Below are 22,662 nucleotides of genomic sequence, written 5' to 3'. Positions count from 1 at the left end.
GGATATGGGGTAAACCTTTCAGGACTGAGATGAGGAGAAATTACTTCATACAGAGAGTGGTGAGCCTGTGGAATTCGCTACCACAGAAAGCAATTGAGGCCAAAATATAGTATGTTTTTAAGAAGGAATTAGATATAGCTCTTGGACCTAAACGGATCAAAGGGTATGGGGAGAAAGCAGGAACAGGTTACTGAGTTGGATGATCAGCCATGATCATAATGGATGGAGGTGCAGGCTTGAATGGCCTACTCCTGCTCATATTTTCTATGTTTCTATGTCTCGGAAACAACACTCTCACTCTCCACCTTAATGAAGAATTCTATCATGTTATGGTCCCTCTTCCCCAATGGATCCCACACAAGAAGATTATTAACTAATCCTTTCTCATTACACAATACCCAAGTCTAGGATGGCCTGTTGTCCAGTTGGCTCCACAATGTACTGGTCCAAAAAACCATCGCGTACGCACTCCCAAGAATTCCTCCTCTACAGTATTATTTCAAATTTGGTTTGCCCAATCTATATACAGATTAAAGTCACCCATAATTACAGTTGCACCCTTATTGCATGCGTCTCTAAATTCCTGTTTAATGCCATCCTCTACATCACCACTGCCGTTTGGGGGTCTATATACAACCCGCACCATTTTCTGCCCCTTGGTGTTTCTTAGCTCCACCCATACAGATTCCACATCAGGATTCTCTGAGCTGATATCCTTCCTCACTATTGTATTGATTTCCTCTTTTACTAACAATGCTACACCACCTCCTTCCCCTTTTTGCCTGCCCTTCCTAAATATTGAATACCCCTGGATGTTCAGTTCCCATCCTTGGTCACCCTGCAGCCATGTCTCCATAATCGCAACTATATCGTATCCATTTACATCTATTTGCGTGGTTAATTCGCCTACCTTATTGCGAATACTCCGCACATTGAGACACAATGCCTTTAGACTTGTCTTTTTAACATTCTTAGTCATTTTAGCATTATTTCGCACTATGGCCCTATTTGTTTCTCACCCTTGATTTCTGTGTCTTCCACTTTTGCCTTTTTGTTTCCTGTCTTTCGTTTCTATCCTTGTTTCCTCCTCCTCGGTCTCCCCACTCAGGTTCCCATCGCCCTGCCATTCTAGTTTCAATCCCCCAACAGCACTAGCAAACGCCCCTGCGAGGACATCGGATCCGGTCCTACCTGGGTGTAACCCGTCCTGCTTGTACAGGTCCCACCTTCCCCAAAACCAGTTCCGATCTCCCAGGAATCTAAAGCACTCCCTCCTGCACGATTTCTCCAGCCATGCATTCATCTGGTCTATGCTCCTGTTCCTACACTCACTAACACATGGCACAAGAAGTAATCCTGAGATTACAACCTTTGAGGTCCTGCTTTTTATTTTAGCTCCTAACTCCTTAATTTCATCTTGCAGGACCTCATCCCTTTTTCTACCTATGTCATTGGTATCGACATGTACCATGACCACTGGCTGTTTACCCTCCCCCTTCAGAATGTCCTGCAGCCGTTCCGAGACATCCTTGACCCTAGCACCAGGGAGGCAACATACCATCCTGGAATCTCGTTTGCGGGCACAGAAACGCCTGTCTGTTCCCCTTACAATTGAATCTCCTTTCACTATGGCTCTCCCAGTTTTTTCCCCCCCTTGCTGTGCAGCAGAGCCATCAGTGGTGCCACGAACTTGGCTGTTGCTGCCTTCCCCGGGAGGCCATCCCCCCCCACCCCCCCATCAGTATTCAAAGTGATATATCTGTTTGAGAGGGGCACGGCCACAGGGGACTCCTGCCCCACCTGCCTGTGCCTACTACTCCGCCTGGTAGTCACCCATCCCTTTTCTGCCTGTGCAGCCATTAACTGTGGTGTGACCACCTCACTAAACGTGCTGTGCACGAGGTCCTCAGCATTGCGGATGCTCCACAGTGAATCTACCCGCAGCTCCAGCTCTGTAATGCAGGTAGCCAGTAGCTGCAGATGGATACACCTCCTGCACACATGGTCGTCAGGGACACCTGAAGCGTCCCTGATTTCCCACATAGCGCAAGAGGAGCATATCATGGGTGCCAGCTCTCCCGCCATGACTTACCTTTAGATTACTTAGTTACTCACTTTAAAAAATACTTATTACAGTAGGGGCCTTGTTCTACTCCAAACACTACCCACTACAATCTAAAGTCCTTAATAAATTACACTCATTTAAAAAAAACACACTTTAGTAGTACTCACCTTATCACTTATATGGTAGGTTTTCAGTTTTTTTCCAAAAAAAACCTTCCTCTTTTTTTAAACTATTTAAATGCACTAACAGCTGTTACTTAGCCAACCAATCAGCTTACAGATTTCCCATGATGTCACTGTAAGTATATTTTCCCTCTTTTGAATCTCAGCGCGCAGAGACTCAGACAGCCTGCCGCAGCTCCGGATCAATCTCCCCCCCAGGTCCGTCTGCTGCCGCTCTGGTCTCCAGGTAAGTAATATTGATCTATTTCTCTTGTTCAGTTCTTTTAATAAACCTGGTATATAAAATCTATAAATAAACTTGCATGGTCACATTATCCAGAAGAAAAAAATGATAAAATTTACAGCAATTCCAGTTAACAAATTAAATTAACAAGAGTGTTCTGTTTGACCCCCAACCAACACTACATTACCAGAAATCATGTGTATAAAGATAAATTTAGGTTCATTGGGATACTTACTGAAATTGTCTTTGGCACGAAGCACACCAGAAAATATCTATTGAGTGGCATTTCCAACAGAAAGCTTCTTGGGGTTCCTCCAGTGAAAGTAACTTTGGATCAAACCAAAACCTGATAGAGCTGACCAATATTTTAATGCATGTTACCAACAGTATTTCCACTGATTTCAAAGGAGCTGATTATGTATATGAATGTCATTAAGTTGCCTATCAAGAAGGAGGCGATGCAATGTGGTGGGCACCTATGAGGGTAAACAATTAGGCATTTAATAAAATACTGTTTTTATATCTAAATATGAAAAAAAGAGAATAAATTACTCCTCTCCCTTAGAATTTCCTTTGTCGTTAAGCTAGTCATTGGCATTAAAAATATGGGCAGGATAAAAGATTAAGGGATAAGACCAAAGATCTAATTTATTAATTTTTACCTTATTTAAAATATGTTAGAGCACGACAAAAAACATTCCATCAGTTGTAACTTGATATTCATGAGAAAGAGTATTTAATCATTCTAGTTTCAACAGCTACAGTCATGGTTAGTATCATGCCAACTTGTTGCTGGTCAAATTAAGGATGTACTATCACCATCGGGCAAAAAAAAGGCAACCCGCCTCTGCAGGCCGCACGCCGCCATGCTGCCACGATCTAGCACGCAGCAGCTCATTCCCATACGCAGGACATTTCCCCCCCCCCCCGCCACCCACCCCCCAATTACATAGGCTTGTGATGCCAGCAACATCGTTGGGTTCTCTGCGCAGGCACTGGTGCCATTTTTAAAGGGCTGCCAGACCTGCACAGAGAGAAAAAAGTTCAACCCCAGAAACCCCCCACCCACTACACTGTTGTCAAGAAAACCTCCGATGCCAATTGAGGATTTTTTAATTCATTGGTTGGAAACCTACATTAAACTTTTAATGAAAAGAAGAGCTGGAATCCTACAGTTAACTTTTAAAAAACTGGCAGCCAAGATGGCCATCACAATTTGCATCCGAAACACCTATCACATTTCAAGGCATTAAAGGGAGACGCATGTCTGATTAGCCTTTACCCAACACAATAGCTTGCCCTATTGATTGAAATACCTGAGATTACTTTCATTAGCAAGACATTCAAAGCCATCCTGGAACATTAACATTGAAAGGGCGAAAGGGAGAGATAGAAATTCCTAAACTTGAATCTCATTAGAAGGTACCAGAGAATACACTGAGGTAGTGATGTGACCGTCTGTCCATCTCTGTGAAAGCTGGGACATTCCCTTGGACAAAGGAGACAAGCCAGTGACTCAAACTATGCAGAAGCCAGAGGGCTGTCTCTTTCTCTCTCTCCAGAAGGCCTAGTGGGGTCATACAAAGCTATGCTGCCGGTTGCTAGATCCAAGACAAAGACACCAGGGGAAGAAAGCCACTTTCACTTCCACCTCCAGGAAAATCCTGAACCAAGTGGGCCAGCTACAAAGTGCACTTCTACCAGCTAAAGACTTCAAGAATACAACTTCAGCCGGAGGATAATGGAATCATCCGACCCCACAGAGTGTGTATTCATTTTTATTAGTTCTGGACTCTAATCCAACCACAAATCTACTCGTCATCAATCTGTAATCTATTTGTGAGTGTGTGATTCGCGTGTGAGTGTGTGCATGAATGTATAACGTAATTTTATTATTTTTATTAGATCAGGTTTAGATTGTTACGTATAATAAACTCAACTTTTTCTTTTTTAAACTCTTTTTTAAACCTGTCTGATTGGTTCTTTTACGATCACAACTGAAGGAGTAAGCACATCCACTGCTGAAAAAGGAATAAACCCTGTTGCGGTCAAATAAGAAGAAGGACATGAAAGGAGCCTTGTGACCCCCTCCTCGCCTGGCCATAACACTGTACATAAATGTGTGACCCATTCCCCCTCACTAATACACAGAAAATAAATGGTAGCTCCGCTTCCCCCACAAAAAAACACTTAAATTGAATAGTTGACATGTCCCCCCCACCCCCACCAACTGCACAAAGTGCAGAGGTCACCCCTGCCCCGCACCACGCTAGAAATGCAGAGTCGACCCCCGCACCACCACCCCCCTCCCCGCCCCTTACACTAAAAATCCTAAATTCCAACTTTCCCCACCTCAGTGGCACCAGCTTTCCCTGGACGGGAAAGTGAGGGCGCATGAATGCCAGTCATCGCTCGGAAGATCACGGACAGCTGATAAGATTGCGGGGAATCATATGTTAGTGTATTCATGTCCTTTATTTCAATATTTAAGGTTGGGTCCCATCGGCGAGCAGCAGGGGGGAGTGGGGGCCACCACAGAGTCTTGCCGCCGCCAGCAACATCGGGCCCGGCAATCCCGGTATCAGGCTCTGTGGTGGACCCCTGCCACTGCAATCTTCTGTCCCCTCTGCTACGGAGCACGACCCCAGGAGCTCAACAAAGTTCAGCCCAATGTGTTTCCTCACATTGAAAAATATGGTAGCAAAGTATGTAAATTAAATCTAAAACTCATACAATAGGCTTAAACAGTAAATATGGACAGTGTGGGGTGGAATTTTCTGTGGGGGTGTAATGGCCAAGTTGCACCCATTCTGTTGATATCTATTTACACTGAAATTTCCTGCAAATTTCACATAAAAATGGGTGCAAACAAGAGGAAAATCATTGTAAACAAACAATCAGAGCCCAAGGAAAGCTCTAACTCACACCATATACATTCTTTCTTTAAGTATGATAATTAAATTAAATGCTATCATTCATGTATATTAGACACAGCATGTATAAAAACATGCAATCATGAAGCATTTCAATTTTAACATATACATAAAGTACAGTGCCAGTCCCAGAGAGAATATCAAATAAAAATTGCTTTAAAATTTTCGACGTAACACCAGAAAAATGACTTTGTTGACTGCTTAACCCAAGATTCTGGGCTTAATTTTACACCCGTTTTGAACCATGCGTCTGGTGATTTAGCCTGGGAGCAGAGTCACTCTCATTCGCCAAGATGCATTCATGTACAAGGATCAATAGTCGGACTTAAAAGATGGAGAAAATTCAGCTGTAGTACGAGAAAGGGTGTAAATCACTTCAACTGAATTTCTACAAACTTTCACACTAGAAGTGTATTACAGCACGATTACATTGTTTCTATGGCACAAATTGATAGGAAATTCTACCCGAGTGCTATGTTCACATACAAGTAATAGGTGGAAAAAATAAACTTTACATTTCGTCCTTCTAACAACCAAAGTTTCATAGTTGCTTAAATAACACCTGAAAAAAGAACACACAAGTATTTTTGTGGTGACTTGTAAAGTGTGTATATATCCATATCAACAGAATGTGCTTTAATGCAAATGAAATGTGATATAACTGGTGAAATAACATTTGAAGTGTACCATTTTTAATACTAGTCCTGAAATAGAGATCAAATAATCAGAAGAAAATCCAAAACAGCTGTAACAATTAAGCTTCAAGTAGCCTACAAGTATTGGATGGCATCTCAGCAGTGGTTTATCATGAAGTTCCAGATATGCAATCCATTTCAAGAATTGGCAACCCAAATGCTAATTTCCATAAATTCCTATAAAACTGTGCATTCTGGAATTATGAAATAATGCCTTACCTTTGAAGGCAGATGCTTTGTAATTATATTCTATGGAAGCAATCACATCCTTCCAGAATTCATATTTCTTCACAATTCCATTCTGTGAAAAAGCAATGGTTTAAACACCCTAATCACATCAGTTCAACGTGTTTTTAAGAAGTCAGAACAGTCATAAATGAAGCTAGAATCAAAATAATTCAGTGATTTAAAATATAATACAGAATAATGCTCTGGAAGACTCCAAGATGGAAATTATTGTACTGAAATATACTTAGGCTATTTTAATTATTCAAGAATTTAAAAGTTACAACACTCAATAAATCAATGCATTGTATACTTGATTCTTAACCATCTATTATGGTAGATTATATAAAGTCTTGTGTATAGTGCACACTTCCTGCAAAAGTTGAAATTACATCACACCTCCAATACTTACTTACCTATTTAAAGTAAGCCTAATTGATTTACCCTAACTCCAATTCTCATATGGAATTCTTCATATGAAACTGTTGTCCCAGCTTGAAGGTTGCAAAAAACTGTAGTTTAGCCCAATGCTTCCTTGTGTTGTCTCGCCCTAATTTTCAGCTGCAGCAACAAGGCTGTTTTCTCCAAGCCACCTCTAACCTTTGTTTCTCCCCACTTCCCATGAGACAAGCCCAATATCTGGATTCCCAGTTGCGAGCTGGACAGTAAGTTTAAATTCCTTACTGCCCTCTATCTATATAGTAAAATTCCAATAAGCACTTTAAGAACTTTCAAGTGCTTCCAGGACCAAAGGTGGGAATGTGGCTGCTACAAACTCCACAGGCCTACACTAGATATTCACTTGTGATCAACATGACTAGTTGCTACCACAAACAAACCTTATGTGCCCTACAACCTGGGATGCACTTTTACTGCTCAATATCTAGTTAACCATCAGCATGACATATACTCCCAGCTGCATGTACCAGATACTATGATCTTTATGGAAAGGGGAAATAAAAAGCCCTCTAATCAGATGAAACCTGGATGAAAACTAACAAATTAAGTAATTTTGCATGATATATATGAATGAACAGAACAAAGTATTCGCAACAAGATTTGTTTACTTCCTGAACATTTTTTTGTCATAAAAACAATAAATATATAGCTGGCCACTCCTCTGGTCTAGATTCACTTTCAAACAAGCTGTCCCTGGCTTCTTCAGTTACAGGTTACACAAGGTTATACCTTGGCCTGGAGCTTCCCTGTGTTCCAGGTTGAGGCACACTTGCTGGAGCTACAGAGTAAGAAAAAAAATTAATAACACTCCTCTGATGCTTCCCCAACTCTGTGCGCTTCGGACTTGCTGATCATCCTGTCGACAAAGAAGCTTGCAGCCATTGTTCCCTCTAAGCTGGCCGCACACAAGTCAGCCCCTTTAAATTACCACACCTACGTGGCCGAGCAAAAAACTTTAAAGGGTCTGCACACTTAAACAAATCACCTATGCACTACAAAAAAAAAATTAGATGGTACGTTTCTTGCAGCACCTGTATGCCTGTTCAGCAAAGCTCCAGGAAGGATGCAATGAATGAAAACCATTTGATCAAAATGGTGAGAAATATTACATAGGATTACCATAGATATACAGCACAGAAACAGGCCATTCAGCCCAACCTGTCCATGCTGGTGTTTATGCTCCAATCGAGTCACCGCCTGTGTTTGCTCATCTAACTCTGCCAAGATAACCCTCTACCTCCCCTTCTCCCTGATATACTTATCTAGGCTCCCCTTAAATGCATCTGTACTATTGGCTCCAACCAGTGGTAGCGAGTTCCACATTCTCACCACTCTCTGGTTAAAGAAGTTTCTTCTGAATTCCCTATTTGATTTCGTGCTAATTATCTTATATTAATGGTCTCTAGTTTTGCTCTTCACCACAAGTGGAAAAATTCTCTGGCCTACTCTATCAAAACCTTTCATATTTTTTAAGACCTTTATTCGTTCACCCCTCAGCCTTCTCTTTTCAAGAGAAGAGAGACAGGTTGTTCATCCTCTCCTGATAAGTATACCCCTGCATTGCTGGTGTCATCCTTTTTTGCATCGTCTCCAATGCCCTTTTTTTTATATACGGCAACCAGAATTATATGCAGTACTCCAGGTCTAACCAAGATTCAATACAAGATTAGCATAACTTCTTTGCAATTCTATCCCTCTAGAAATAAACCCTAGAGCTTGGTTTACTTATTTTGATGGCCTCGTCAACCTGTGTCGCTACTTTTAGTGATTTGTGTATTTGGACTCTCAGATTCCTTCGCTCCTCTACCCCACTTAGATTTTTGTTTTCGAAGTAATATGCAACCTCCTTATTTTCCTTGCCAAAATCTAACACTTCACATTTATCTATGCTGAAATTCATTTGCCAATTATATGCCCATTCTCAGACCGAGTCATATTGCCTAAAGCTAGTGTAGCATGAAAAATACACAGTTGGATGGCTGTTCTATTTGTGATTCCACGGGGGAGCTATACTGCTTTACACGCTAAATAGATTAAAAATCAAGTAACAAATGCTTTACTTCTGGCAGTTAACCACATTTAAGATTAATTTAATATTTATGGTAACACCATAACACAAATTAAAACAAAACCCTGGCCAGGCCATATAAGCAAAGGTTTCAAAATGTTGCAATGACAACAGACTTTTTCTTGGGCCGGGCAGTACTCTACAAAAGTCTTCCCTAACACAGAGATGGGAAATCAGTCTTAGTTACTTGAAGTGAATAATGGTAAGCACAGTCAGTCAGCAATTACAGTCTAAGCCCACTTATTTTAAATGACTAAAACAGGTTCAATTCAGTGCTGTGATATACAGCTTCTGGGGGTGAGAGGAAGCAACTTATAACCTTCATTCTCTTTTCCCCTTTTCCAAATATACTACTAGACCCCCATCAAAATCATATCCCTGGCCACTCAATAGTTCCAAACATTAACTCCATAAATTCTTGTGGACCCAAAAAGTAAGTACACAAAAAGGAAGAGTAGGTCCCTTAGAGGCAGAGACAGGAGTAATTATAATGAGAAAAAGGAAACAGCAGAGACATTAAACATTTTAGGAACATACGAGCATACAAATTAGGAGGAGTAGGCCACTTGGCCCTTCAAGCCTGCTCCACCATTCAATAAATTCATAGATGAACTGATTACTCCACATTTCCACCTACCCCCGATAACCTTCCACACCTTACTTATACGAACATACGAATTTAGGAGCAGTAGAAGACACAAAAAAATTCCAGAAATAATGGGGAACCAAGTGTCTAATGAGTGTGAGGAACTTAAAGCAATTACTATTAGTAAAGAAAAAGTACTGGAGAAATGAATGAGACTGAAAGTTAACAAATCCCCTGGACCTAACAACGTACATCGTAGGGTTTTAAAAGAGGTAGCTGCAGAGATAGTGGATGCATTGGTTCCAAAATTTCCCAGATTCTGAAATAGTCCCAGTGGATTGGTACGTAGCAAATGTAACACCGCGATTCAAGAAAGAAGGGAGAGGGAAAACAGCAAACTATACGCCAATTAGCCGGTCATCAAGTTGTGTGGAAAATGCTGGAATCCATTATTAAATAAGTGGTAACAGTGCACTTAGAAAATCATATTATGATTAGGCAGGGTCAACATGGTTTTATGAAAGGCAAATCATGTTTGACAAATCTATTAGAGCTTTTTCAGGCTGTAACTAACAGGGTAAATGGGAACTAGTGATGTAATAAATTTGGATTTTCAAAAGGCATTTGATAAAAATACCAAACAAAACATTGTTTCACAAGATAAGGGCTCATGATGTTGGGGGTAATATATTAGCATGGATAGAGGTTAAAGGACAGAAAACAGACAGTAGAATAAATGAGTCATTTTCAGGTTGGCAACCTGTTACTAGTGGGGTAACACAAGAATCAGTGTTGAGACCTCAGCAATTTACAATCTATACGAATGACTTAGATGAAGGAACTGAGCATAATATATCCAAGTTTGCAGACAATACAAAGCCATGTGGAAAAGTAAGCTGTGAGGACGGCAGAGTCTGCAAAGGGATATTGACATTTAATTGAGTGGGCAATACAGTGGCAGAGGAAGTATAATGCGGAAAAATGTGTGAAGAATAGAAAAACAGGACATTTTTTAAATGTGAAAAAAAACTCTTAAATGTTGGTGCTCAGAGGAATTTCGGTGTTCTTGTACAAGAAGCACAAAGTTAATATACAGCTACAGCTCGCAATTAGTAAGGCAAATGATATGCTAACCTTTATTGCAAGGGGGTTGGAGTAAGGAACTCTTGCTGCAATTGTACAGGGCTTTGTTGAGACCACACCTAGAGTACTGTGTACTGTTTTGGTTTCCATACTTAAGGAAGGATAGACTTGCCTTGAAGGGGTTGCAACAAAACATCACTAGATTGATTCCTGGGATGACATGGTTGTCCTATGAGGAGAAATTGTGCAGAATGTGCCCATACCCTCTGGAATTTAGAAGAATGAGAAGTGGTCTCATTGAATCATGTAAGATTCTGAGAGGGCTTACAGGGTAGATGCTGTGAGGATGCTTCCCCTGTCTGGAGAGTCTAGAACTAGGGGTTATATTCTCAGGGCAAGAGGCAAGAGGACAGTAATTTTGGACTGAGATGAGGAGAAATTTCTTCACTCAGAGGATTGTGAATCTTTGGAATTCTCTACCGAAGAGGGCTGTGAATGCAGTCGTTGACTATATTCAAGGTTGAGATCGACAGATTTTTGGACTCTAAAGAAATGAAGGGATATGGGGATCGAGCACAAAAAAGTGTAGTGGGTGATTGTAAAAATCTCCATTCATCATGTGGCTTGGTTCAATTCAACTGCACCAATAATATCCTCTGAAGTTTTTATATAATTAAAACCAAAGCACAGTGGAATCCTCATCACCACAATGTGGTTAAAATGTATCTACCACTTCCCTGTTTTTGTTTTCTTCAGTGCTCATTTGCAAGAAAAGTATCTCTTCTTGAACTAAACAAGTCATAGAAATCCATTTATAGCAACTGTAAATATGGGATTACACCACTGTGAATTCTTTTATATGAATATTCTAATTTATAAAAAAGAAACACATACTTAAAAAGGCTTAAGTTACAGCATTCTAAATTTCAACTCAGCCAAATCAAATTCTAGCAGGTTCAAATTATATCTAATATGAAAGCTCACAAAACAGACCAGAAGTATTGAAATAAACATTAAAACCAAGGTCTTAGAAAAATTTAAATTATGTATATTTTCTGAAAGCTTAGACAATGCCATTATGCAGACTTCAATTACATTATTTTTATATAGTTCTTAAAAATGGCTTGATCACCATTAGCTCTTTGATCACCGTAATCAAAGACATATGACGCTGATTGTCCTGCCTCCAAAATTTAAAATAACAGAAAATGCTGGAAATACTCAGCGGTCAGGCAGCATTTGTGGAGAAGTTTGCATTTCAGGAATGAACCTGACCTGTTCAGTGCTTCCAGCAATTCGATTTTGTTTCAGAATTTCAGCTTGATTTTTTTTTGCTAATACTCCAAAATTTAAACATGCTCAAAAGTTTACGGGAAAAAAAATCTTCCAAACAAAGTTTAAGGATTACTCCTGGAGCTGAGTGAATTTTTGCTGTAACAAAAACAGAATAAACTATTACGGCAAATAAAACATTTTAATGCAAAGTAAATTTCTTTGCTCTTTCCGAAAAAAAATCTCATGCGAAGATAGTAGGGGATTGAAATTGCAGTAGATAATTCCACTTTAAGTTAGCAACCAGAATAAGTGCAATGGGATAAATAAATGGTCTCTGCTGCAATTTCTATGAGTCTATGCGAAAAGCATTATTGGCTCACCTGATCCAACAGATCCACTACCCTAGCACACAGCAAAGCTCCTGGCAGGTCAAAATAATTGTCATAGAAATGATATTTGCCTGGTAAAAAAGAGGAAAAAAGTCAATCAAAATTCTTAAGAAAATTTATATATTGTATTTCTATTACAAAAGACAATTGATAGACTTAGAATGTTTTATTAGATTGAATATCTTCAACAACTATGATAGAGTGCTATTTCCTAATTAAGCGTTACAATTCAATAAATAAATTCAACATTTTAAAGATTGCATTAGAATTGTACATTGTTGCAGTAAATGTGTTTTCTTCCAATCAATAACAAAATTATTTCAAAAAATAGCATTTGAACATCTGAGAAATGTGCACAGAAATAACCATTTTTAAAATGTAATTAAGTAACACACATGAATGCTTTTACCCATGTTTTGCTCCATACCTGAACGTGCAAATGTCCCATTGATAGTTTTGAAGTGTTTCCATTTTCTCTTCTTTCCATAGGTTTCCAATATCTCTTCTACTGTCAAAATTCTGGTGCCATGACTAGCCCTAATTGAAATATCGAAAGTTGGTTTTCTGTTAATTTACACTTAGCTAAAAACTGTTTACTACAAATTCTGTGCTCACCTGTTTCTAGAATATTTACTGAGATAATGGCTATACAACAAACAAAGCAGACTGCATACTATTTATTTACTAAGTTCAATGCATTAATGATATTAAATAGAACAAATCCTTTAAAATGTTCTATTTTACAAGATTCTGGTTGTGCCAGTAATGGTCTGAGGAACTAAATTACGAATATTTATAGGAACAAATATTCCACTATCCACTTTAGGCCATATTTCTAATCTAGCAGCATTGAACAATTTGTCTGGCTGAAGTTAAGAACATAGCTTCGCGCTAACTTGACATTTCATCGCAAAAAATGAAGAACTTAGAAAACCACAAACATACTTGACTTTAGTACCAAAAGAACTCTCAATTAAACAAATACAATTTGTCTTCATTCATATTATGACTTGCAAGTTAAACTGAAGTAATGTAAGATGGTATACTCTTAAGAATCTAATACTGTGTTTTCAGATCTGAACCTGACTCGAGAGACAATTACAAATGTCTTTAGCCAAAAGCACCTAGTGGGCAATCCCACTCTTTGCCTCCCTCCCAAGGTTGACTCCAAATGACATTAAGAGGAGGACACCAACTAAGCGTCTGAGCCCAGACAACATTCTAGCTGGGTGGAGTAGCAACACCACTCAAGAAGCTCAGCAACATCCAGGACAAAGCAGTTCGCCTGACCAGCAGCTCTGCCACTGGGCTGAATACCTGTTCCCTCCTTTGCTCGTGCACTGTGGCTGCACTACGTTCACCATTTCAAAAGCATTGTCCAACCTAATAGCCTGTACTATCAAGTGTTACGACTGAGGCGGGAGGAGTGCACTGTTAATTCAGTCCCACAGGTCACAACATAGTTAAATTTTCCCACTTACTGAAACAGTCAATCAGATACTCTATTCTTCCCCAGAATAAAGCACACAAACCAGGTTTCTTTAATAAACAAAAAAAATATTTGTTTATTATATAAACCACGTCTTAAACAATAATGAAGTAAACATACACGTGAATTGAAATATTAAAGAAACAGAAGGAAGCAAATTTTTTGGCCAAAACCCACTGGCTTTTTAACAGTTCAAAATGAAACTAAAACTGTTCAGCAGCAATCCTGTGACATCTATAAATCATGGTCTGTCATTTCCTTGTAAACATCTGTCCCTTCAGGTCATAACACAACCCCCTGCTGGGTTCTGTCCAAACAGGTTAGTGGGTTATGATCAGTATATATCAGTGTCTTTCTGTAGTCATGGCGGACATAGACTTCAAAACGTTTAAGAGCCAATAAGAGACCTCAGGTTTCTTTTTCCACGGTGGAATTTCTTTTTTGGTGTCGATTTTGTTTTTTTGAAAAGTATCTCACTGGTCTTTCTATGCCCGATTCGTGATCTTGTAACAGGACTGCACCGACCCACAGGTCACTAGCATCAATCGCTACCTTGAAGGGCTTAGTGAAATCTGGAGCACCAACACTGGCTCATTAGTCAAAATGGCCTTCAGCTTTTCAAAAGATGCTTGGCACTCCCCTGAGCACACTACCTTGGCTTTCTTTTTCTGTAGCAAATCTGTTAGTGGAGTAACTACAGTGCTGAACTTTGGTACAAACTTCCTGTAGAAACCACACATCCCCAAAATCCTCATGATTTCTCGCTTAGTCTTAGGGGTAGGGAACTCCACCAATGCTTGTACTTTCGGCATTCTTGGCAACACTTGTCCTTGCCCAACTATGTGCCCAGGGTAGGTCATTCTTGCTTTTGGCCAGGTTTACCATTGAATCAGCTGTTTGTAATTTTTTAACAGTTTCCAGCTGTTTCAAGTGGTCCTACCAACACATCATCAAGGTAAACTACACAGTTAGGAGCACTGACTACCACCTGATTCATCAGTCTCTGAAAGGTTGCTGGGGCATTTTTTAACCTGAATGCATCACTCGGCACTGGTAAAGACCGTCAGGCGTGACAAAAGTTGATATTTCTTTAGCTTGGGTTGTTAAGCAACTTGCCAGTATCCCTTTAACAAATCTATCTTTGTAAGAAACGTGGCACTGCCCACTCTGTCAATACAGTCTTCCAAGCGAGGGATTTGGTCCAAGTCTGCCTTTGTTACTGCATTAACTTTTCTGTAGTCTATACAAAGTCTAATTGAACCGTCAGGTTTAGGCACCAATACTATCGGTTCACTCCAGCTGCTTTGACTGGGTTCAGTTAGGAGATTTTCCAACATGTATTGGATTTCTGCTTTTACTTGGGCCTGTTTGTCTGGACTTGAGCAATAAGGATCCTGTTTTATAGGAACATTTCCCCTACATCCACATCATGTGTGGCTAGGGTTGTACATCCTGACTTATCCCAACAGACTCCTACAAATGCTGTGAGTAGCCTTGTTAGATGTTCTCATTGTTCTACATCTAAATATGAAAGCATAGTGTCCAATCTTCCTAGCAATTCAGTATTAGCTAACTGCATAGTAGGAGGTTCAATTTGAGAATTGTCTAGGCCACCTCCTGCCTCATCCTCACTTTCATTCTTAACTGTCCCTACTGCCTGACATTCCTCTGCTTGCTTATCCTCCTCCCGGTGATAATATTGTTTTAACATATTGATATGTAACGCACTGCCTGATGAGGTGGTAGAGGCAGGAACCCTCACAATATTTAAGAGGTATTTAGATGAGCACTTGAAATGCCATAGCATACAAGGCTACAGGCCAAGTGCTGGAAAATGGGATTAGAATAGATTTTAGAGATACAGCACTGAAACAGGCCCTTCGGCCCACCGAGTCTGTGCCGACCATTAACCACCCATTTATACTAATCCTACACTAATCCCATATTCCTACCACATCCTCACCTGTCCCTATATTCCCCTACCACCTACCTATACTAGGGGCAATTTATAATGGTCAATTTTCCTATCAATCTGCAAGTCTTTTGGCTGTGGGAGGAAACCGGAGCACCCGGAGGAAACCCACGCAGACACAGGGAGAACTTGCAAACTCCACACCGGCAGTACCCAGAATTGAACCCGGGTCGCTGGAGCTGTGAGGCTGCGGTGCTAACCACTGCGCTTGATGGCCAGCACGGACACGATGGGCCGAAGGGCCTGTTTCTGTGCTGTATGACTCTATGACACCGTCGACTCTTTTTCCAATGATTTGGGGTGTCAATCAAATAATTTAGTTTACCAATTCTTTTGACTACGTTATGCAGACCATGCTTTTAATGGTTCACCCTGCAAAAGTAATAATACCAACACTTCATCCCCTGGTTGAAATGTTCGGGTCTTAGCACTGTCAGGCAAACTCCCACCTGCCAAGACTAAGGAACACATTATTTCGCCACATGAACATTAAAACTTTAAAAATTGCAATCTCTGTCTGGAAAGACATTTCCATGGTAACAATGTTGAAACAACGCGGGATCCAGCAGTGTTCCTCTAATACACAGAAGTGGCCAGACCAGTTTTAGTCACGTGGCTGACTGGCTGCAGCAGAGAAATTTGAACCTCCAACCAAGGATATGAAGAGACTGTTCCATATAAGGAACTAGTCACATGACTAACCTGCGGGGCAACCTGGGAGTTGTTTTTTTAATTTGAACTCCCAAACAAAGGAGTTGCCAGAGAACGCCATGTGCTCCTGGAACTGAAGCAAGAACATTTCCTCTGCCTGACTGCTCATCTCTCAGGCAACTGAAACCATTGAAGACATGTGAAACTTAAAGACAGAAGGGTTTGCCATGTGAACAAAGTTTTAAGATGATTAGTAGGCCCCAAAGAATCGCAAGACCATTTCTTTAGTCAAGGACTACAGTGAGCTCGAGAAACAGTAACAAGATATTGCCTCAAACTGTTTTACTTATCTTTTCTTCTGCTCCTTTCTATTCATATCTGCATGTTTATATTACATGTGCATGCTAGCGTGAGCGCGTCGTATATCCATAGGCGTGAACTGTATTAGAGTTTTAAGTTTAAGCTTTTAATAAATTTCCTCTTTCTGCTTTAAACCAAAGAAAGCCTGTGTGTGCTCAGTTCTTTGCCTTATAATTGGAACCTGTGAACAAGGAATCACAAAGGGGGAGCACAAAACAGTGTGTGTACAATTAAACCCTGTTACAATAAGACCAGGTGAAGACAGCAAGAGAGCCCTAGATATATTGCTTACCTGGTCGTAACAGCATGCTTGTCCTCACATTTTTTCACAGTTGTTTGGGATTCTTTAGGGTTCCTGAGCCACATTACAAGCTCTCGTGAGCCATTCCCAGAACACATATACATAATCTAGTACAGAAGATACATCCCTCTGTTCTAAAAACCTTTCCTTAATTAGTTTTAGAGAACCTCTTATCTCATGTCGATAAACTAATTCAATAGGACTAAAACCTGTAGTCTCAGTTGGTGAATCTCGCGTGGCAAAAAAAAAGTCTAGCCCTTTATCTCAATCATGGGTATATTCATGACAGTATGCTCTGATATTGTTTTGAGGTTTAATGGTACCTTTCTAAAGCTCACTGTGTCTATGAGTGGTATGCTGAAGACTTTAACTGTGTTATACCCTGTTACGACCAGGTGAGAAAGGTGTCTAGGGGTCCCTCTCAGCCTTCACTTGGTCTTACCGTAACAGGGTATAATTTTAAACACACCATGTTTTTAGCTCCCCTTGGTGAATCCTTGTTCACTGCTTTCCAATTATAAGGCAAAGAAATCAGCACAAACAGGTTTGCTTAGGTTTAAAGAGTAAAATTTATTAGACTTAAACTCTAATTTGGTTAACGCCTACAGATACACGACACACCCATGCTAGCATGCATACGTGATATATACATGCAAATAGAGACAGAAAAGAGAAGAGAAAATAAAGTGGAAAAGTTTGAGGTAATCTCTGAAGAGGGTTTTTTGTTACGGATCTTTGAGCTCACTGTGGAGTCCTTGATTGTAGGTAGATCTTGCTTTTCTTTGGGGCTCAGTATTCTTCTTTAACCTTGTTCGCTGTAGGAGGCTTTTCTCTCTTGGGGTTCATGTGTCTTCAGTGGATTCAGAGGCTTGTGAGAAATAGATGGGAGTAGACACCAGAGATCTTCTCAGTCCAGGAGCAAACAGTCTTTCTGAGCACAAGCTCTCTGTGGCCAATTCAAAAGAAAACCCTGGAGCAGCCAGTAAGTCATGTGACCAGCTGGTCTAACCAGTCCTGGCCCTTGTGGATTGTATCCTCCTCAGCAGGCCCTAGAATGCACTTCCTCACCTTCCATATCTGTTAGTATGTAAATGTTTATTTCCCAGCCACGGCTGATCCATTTAACAAGTTATTTCCTCGCTCCAACAAGAGTTAAAAATCAATGTTCGTGACAAAATTGATGTGCCTCATTCTGGGCAGGTGTGGGATCTAGGCTGAGCCATCCTCGGACAAGGGGTGTGGGTTTGGCCAGTCATCATGTTTATACATTAACTGTTCCTTCGGAATGTACTAGGCATGGGAGTTGAGATAAGATGAGTGTTGCTGAAATAGAATGTACTTTTCTGTCTCGCGCTGTGGACTGCAGTATCCGCTGCAAGGCCAATGGTGAGATAGATATGTAAACGAAGGATTGAAATAATGCTGTATCGATTTGTACAGAGCAAATGCTCAAATGAAATACCATTGGTATTTTTAAATGCAAATTAAGGATAGAAATTATTATTGTAAGACTATTGGTTACAGAATACTATAAGTGCCATTGTTTTGCGGAAACTCTTTAGAACATTGCAGTGAGCCCCACTGTGGGCCGCGCTGTGGCTGTTCTCCTTGTGCACAAGTCAATAAAAGTAGGTTGCGAGTACTCACCGTGCCAGGTCTGTTTATTTCACAGCACAGGTGGGGGCCTAGCATGACATACCCAAATTACCTATAATTTCTTATATATCTTAGACATAAAATTGGAACCTTGATCCGAGTGAATTTCAATTGATAATCCGTATCTGGTGAAGAATTGGATTAACTTTTCTACCACTACCTTATCAGTAATTGTCCTCAAGGGAATGGCCTCTGGGAATTCAGTAGCCATATCCATCTAGTGAGTATATATTGATGTCCTGCTTTTGTTTTCGTTAAGGGTCCTACGCAGTCTACCCATATAGTACACTAATATCCTTTAGGATAATATCTGCCGTCCTTACCTCGTCTGGCCTACATGTGACTTCAGACCCACAGCAATGTGGTTGACTCTTAACTGCCCTCTAAAATGGCCTAGCCACCCACACAGTTCAAGGGCAATTGGGGATGGGCAATAAATGCTGGCTTAGCCGGCGACACCCACATCCCACAAACGAATAAAAAAAACCTGATATGTCCACTTCATCCAGAGGTCTGTGAGGTGGTCTCCACTTCCTCATCAGAAACCCATCTTGAATATAATAGCCTTCTGGAACTCCTTTTGCCTCAGCTTCTGTCAGAGCTGATTTTGCCACTTTATTTAACTCTGCATCAGCTTACTGAGCTGTGATCAGAGAAGATTTATTAAACATTTCATTTGAATTATCTAAATACCCAAAGAAAGTTTCAGATATTCGGCTATCTGTCTGTGGTGCCAATTGTACCTCTGAGAACGGAACTTTAGCCATTACTCAGGTTACTGCACATGAAAGAAAAATTCCTGGAACCTTTTCCTGTAACTGTTCTGTCTCTAACTTCACTTGGTTTCTCGGTGACCAGGGGAGAAGCTAATACTTTTGCCCCGGCCAAATCATTCCCCAGGAGTAGGTCAATTCCATCTACTGGCAAACTATGGACAACTCTTAGAGTCACCGTCCCAGACATTAGGTCACACTTGATACACTTGTCCCTCCTTGTCCCCGGCTACTTGCCTTGCCTTCACTTTCCCACCTTCTATCCTACCTGGGTTTGTGGCGTGACGGACAAAAGGTTTGGACTTATATACAAGGTATATACTCCCTGCCAATATCATTCAATAAAACTTTAGCATTCAGTGTGCTCTCTGTTGGAAATGTTATGCCTTTCCCCAGCAAAAGAATTTGGGCTGCTCCTGTAGCCCTACGTATAACTATAGGTTTGCCTGCCTCACTTGAGGGATAAGGAGTTACTTTTCCTTTTGACAAGAATTCCCTATAACTCTCAGGTATCTTATTCTCAACCCCTACACTCACATTGGTTTTTGATTTTGGCTTTACAGCTGCCGCCAAAGCTACAGTCTGATCTGCTGTACTCTCAGTAAGTGCCCCTTTCTCTGCTTGACTATTTGTACCCCAAGTCCCATGGGTTTACCTCACAACTTCCAGCATTCTGAAAGAAGATGTCCCACCTTGTGACAATGATAATACTTAGGCTTGCAGATGTCACTTCCACCCTCAGCATTCCTTTCAGGCCTGCAGAGGGGATCCTAGGGGGTTCCCAGCTGTCCCTCCTTGTCCCCGGCTACTTGCCTTGCCTTCACTTTCCCACCTTCTATCCTACCTGGGTTTGTGGCGTGACGGACAAAAGGTTTGGACTTATATACAAGCTCATAATCATCAGCAATTTCCGCTGCTTATCTGGCCCTTGAAACCTTCTGGTTCTCTATATGAGTTCTCACCAAATGAAGTGAGTGAATTTTTAAATTCTTCCAGGAGAATTAGGTCTCTAATGTTCTCATATGTGACTTCCATCTTTAGTGCCCATATCCAACAATCAAAATTAATTTGCTTTACCCTCTCAAATTCTATATAAGTCAGCCTAGCCAAACTCTGGAGGTTCTGAAACTTCTGTCAGTAAGCTTCAGGGACTAACTCATACGCAGCAAGAATAGCCTTTCTTGCCTCCTCAGAAAGCAGGACATAAACTTTATGAGCTCTGCCCATCAACCTGCTTTACATAAGCAGTACCCAGCTTTCCTTTGGTCATTTCATTTGTTTGGCTATATTTTGAAATGATAAATGCCTCAACATCCCTTTCTTCAAACTTAGGGAGGGCTTGCACAAATTTGAACAGTTCTGAACTGGATCCTGGAATGGTGACGGATCTTTCTCCACCAGAATTTCACTGGAGTCAAGACCACCCCTTTGTCTTAGTTTCATCTTTTTAAATTCAAATTCCCTTCCTTCTTTTTCACTTTCTTTTTGAAATTCAAGCATAGCTTTTTCCAATTCTATTACTTTGTTCTTGTCAAGTTCAAGCTGCCTCATCTGTAACAGAACTTTTGCGAATTCAACTGCACTACCCTCTGATTTACTTTCTTCTTCTTCCAATTTCAAATGCCAGGCTATTATTTCAATTATCTCTGCTTTTTTGCTCCTGATTTCAATTCTAACCCCAATTGTGCTGCCAAATCCTTTAGTTTAACCCTGGTTAAGTTTTGCAAGACACTGAGGGATACATCCTCCTTCCCCAGAAATATTTCAGCAACTGCTAAAGACATTCCGGTGGTGTAGACTTTACTCTATTACACAAGGAACCTGGTTCTTTTATTTTCCTTTTCCAATTATTATTACCCCACTTACAATTAAACGTTGTTGGCGTTGGGTTTAAATCCCGGACGAGCCCCCAATTAATATGTTACGACTGAGGTGGGAGGTGTGCACTGTTAATTCAGTCCCACTTCTCCACAGGTCACAACATAGATTTAAATTTTCCCACTTACCCAGAATAAAGCACACCAACCAGGTTTCTTTAATAAACAAAAAAAAATCTGTTTATTGTCAACCAAGTCTTAACCAATAATGAAATAAATGTACATGTGAATTGAAATATTAAAGCCCCTTATTTTTTACTGGCCCTCACACACACATTCACATACACAAGAAGTTAACATGGGGAAACAAAAAGGATTTTTGTTTACAGCCGTTACAAAGAAATAGAAGGAATTAAAAAAAAACATGGACTGAAGAGAAAGTATGGAAGTCCTTTGTTTTGGCAAGGTGTCCCAAAGGCGAATAGGTGGCTGCCACTAGGAATCGTCCAAGAACAGTTCTTTCCAGACGATATTGATGAATAGTCCAGGTAGGCTTTCAAGAGGTGCAGCTACAAAAGGCTTCACGTAGGTCTTAAATCAGGTGTGCAGCAACAAAGGTTTCAATTCTCACACATTTGATGCAAAGTTCCTTCAAAGATACAGGAGGCAACAGTACAACTTGATACAGGATTTGCTTTTCAAGAGAGAGATATAAGCAGGGTCTTCTTCTGTTCTCCTGGAAGTTCAGGAAGCAAACTTCTTCCTGCTTTTGGCCAAAACCCACTGGCTTTTTAACAGTTCAAAATGAAACTAAAACTGTTCAGCAGCAATCCTGTGGCATCTATAAATCGTGGTCTGTCATTTCCTTGTGAACACCTGTCCCTTCAGGTCATAACGCAACCCCTGCTGGGTTCTTTGCAAACAGGTGCTTTCCAGTAAAACTTGTTTACATTCAGTCCAAACCTTCTGATGACCTTCCTTTTTTTTTTATAAAACAACCGCAAAGTTCAGCCTCTTCAAGATTCCAGATGAATCAGTGTCCATAATCCAACTATAATTTCTTAAAACATTTTGCACAAAGAAAAACAGAAGCCCTCACGTAACACAAGAAGAACACAAACTGCACCATCTTGGGAACACCAGCAGCTCCAGGAGGCACAACATCCTGACTTGGACATACATAGACTGCTATCCCGTAGCTGTCACTGGGTCAAAATCCTTGACATCATCGTGGTCGTACCATCAGAACAAAAGCTGCAGTCGTTCAAGGGGGAGGCCAACACCACCTTCTCAGGGAAAATAGGAATTGGTAATAAAAATACAGCTTTGCCAGCATGTCCCATATCCCAGATGGAATTACATTTAAAATAAGTTATATTCTCATTTCTATTTTGCTGTGAAGCTAAAAATCACATGGCAGTGGCACAAAAGTGAAAGTATAATGGCATCCTACATCTCTA

The 22,662-nt window shown here is 40.5% G+C and overlaps 1 protein-coding gene across 1 annotated transcript in view; it reads right to left on the bottom strand.

Moving 5' to 3' along the window:
* The window catches only part of nt5dc1 (5'-nucleotidase domain containing 1), a 706,882-nt gene that overhangs the window by 669,150 nt on the left and 15,070 nt on the right, over positions 1 to 22,662 (bottom strand). The window contains exons 4-6 of the mRNA XM_068025581.1: positions 12,611 to 12,720; positions 12,175 to 12,254; positions 6,318 to 6,399 (exon numbers count right to left, since the gene is read on the bottom strand). Of these exons, the coding sequence (XP_067881682.1) occupies positions 6,318 to 6,399; positions 12,175 to 12,254; positions 12,611 to 12,720 (272 nt within the window). The remainder of the gene's footprint in view (positions 1 to 6,317; positions 6,400 to 12,174; positions 12,255 to 12,610; positions 12,721 to 22,662) is intronic.

This window comes from Heterodontus francisci, chromosome 3, assembly GCF_036365525.1.
Source record: "Heterodontus francisci isolate sHetFra1 chromosome 3, sHetFra1.hap1, whole genome shotgun sequence".
Classification (NCBI taxonomy): Eukaryota; Metazoa; Chordata; class Chondrichthyes; order Heterodontiformes; family Heterodontidae; genus Heterodontus; species Heterodontus francisci.
The sequence above is the reverse complement of the archived record's forward strand: the minus strand, read 5'-3'. Positions and strand labels throughout refer to the sequence as shown.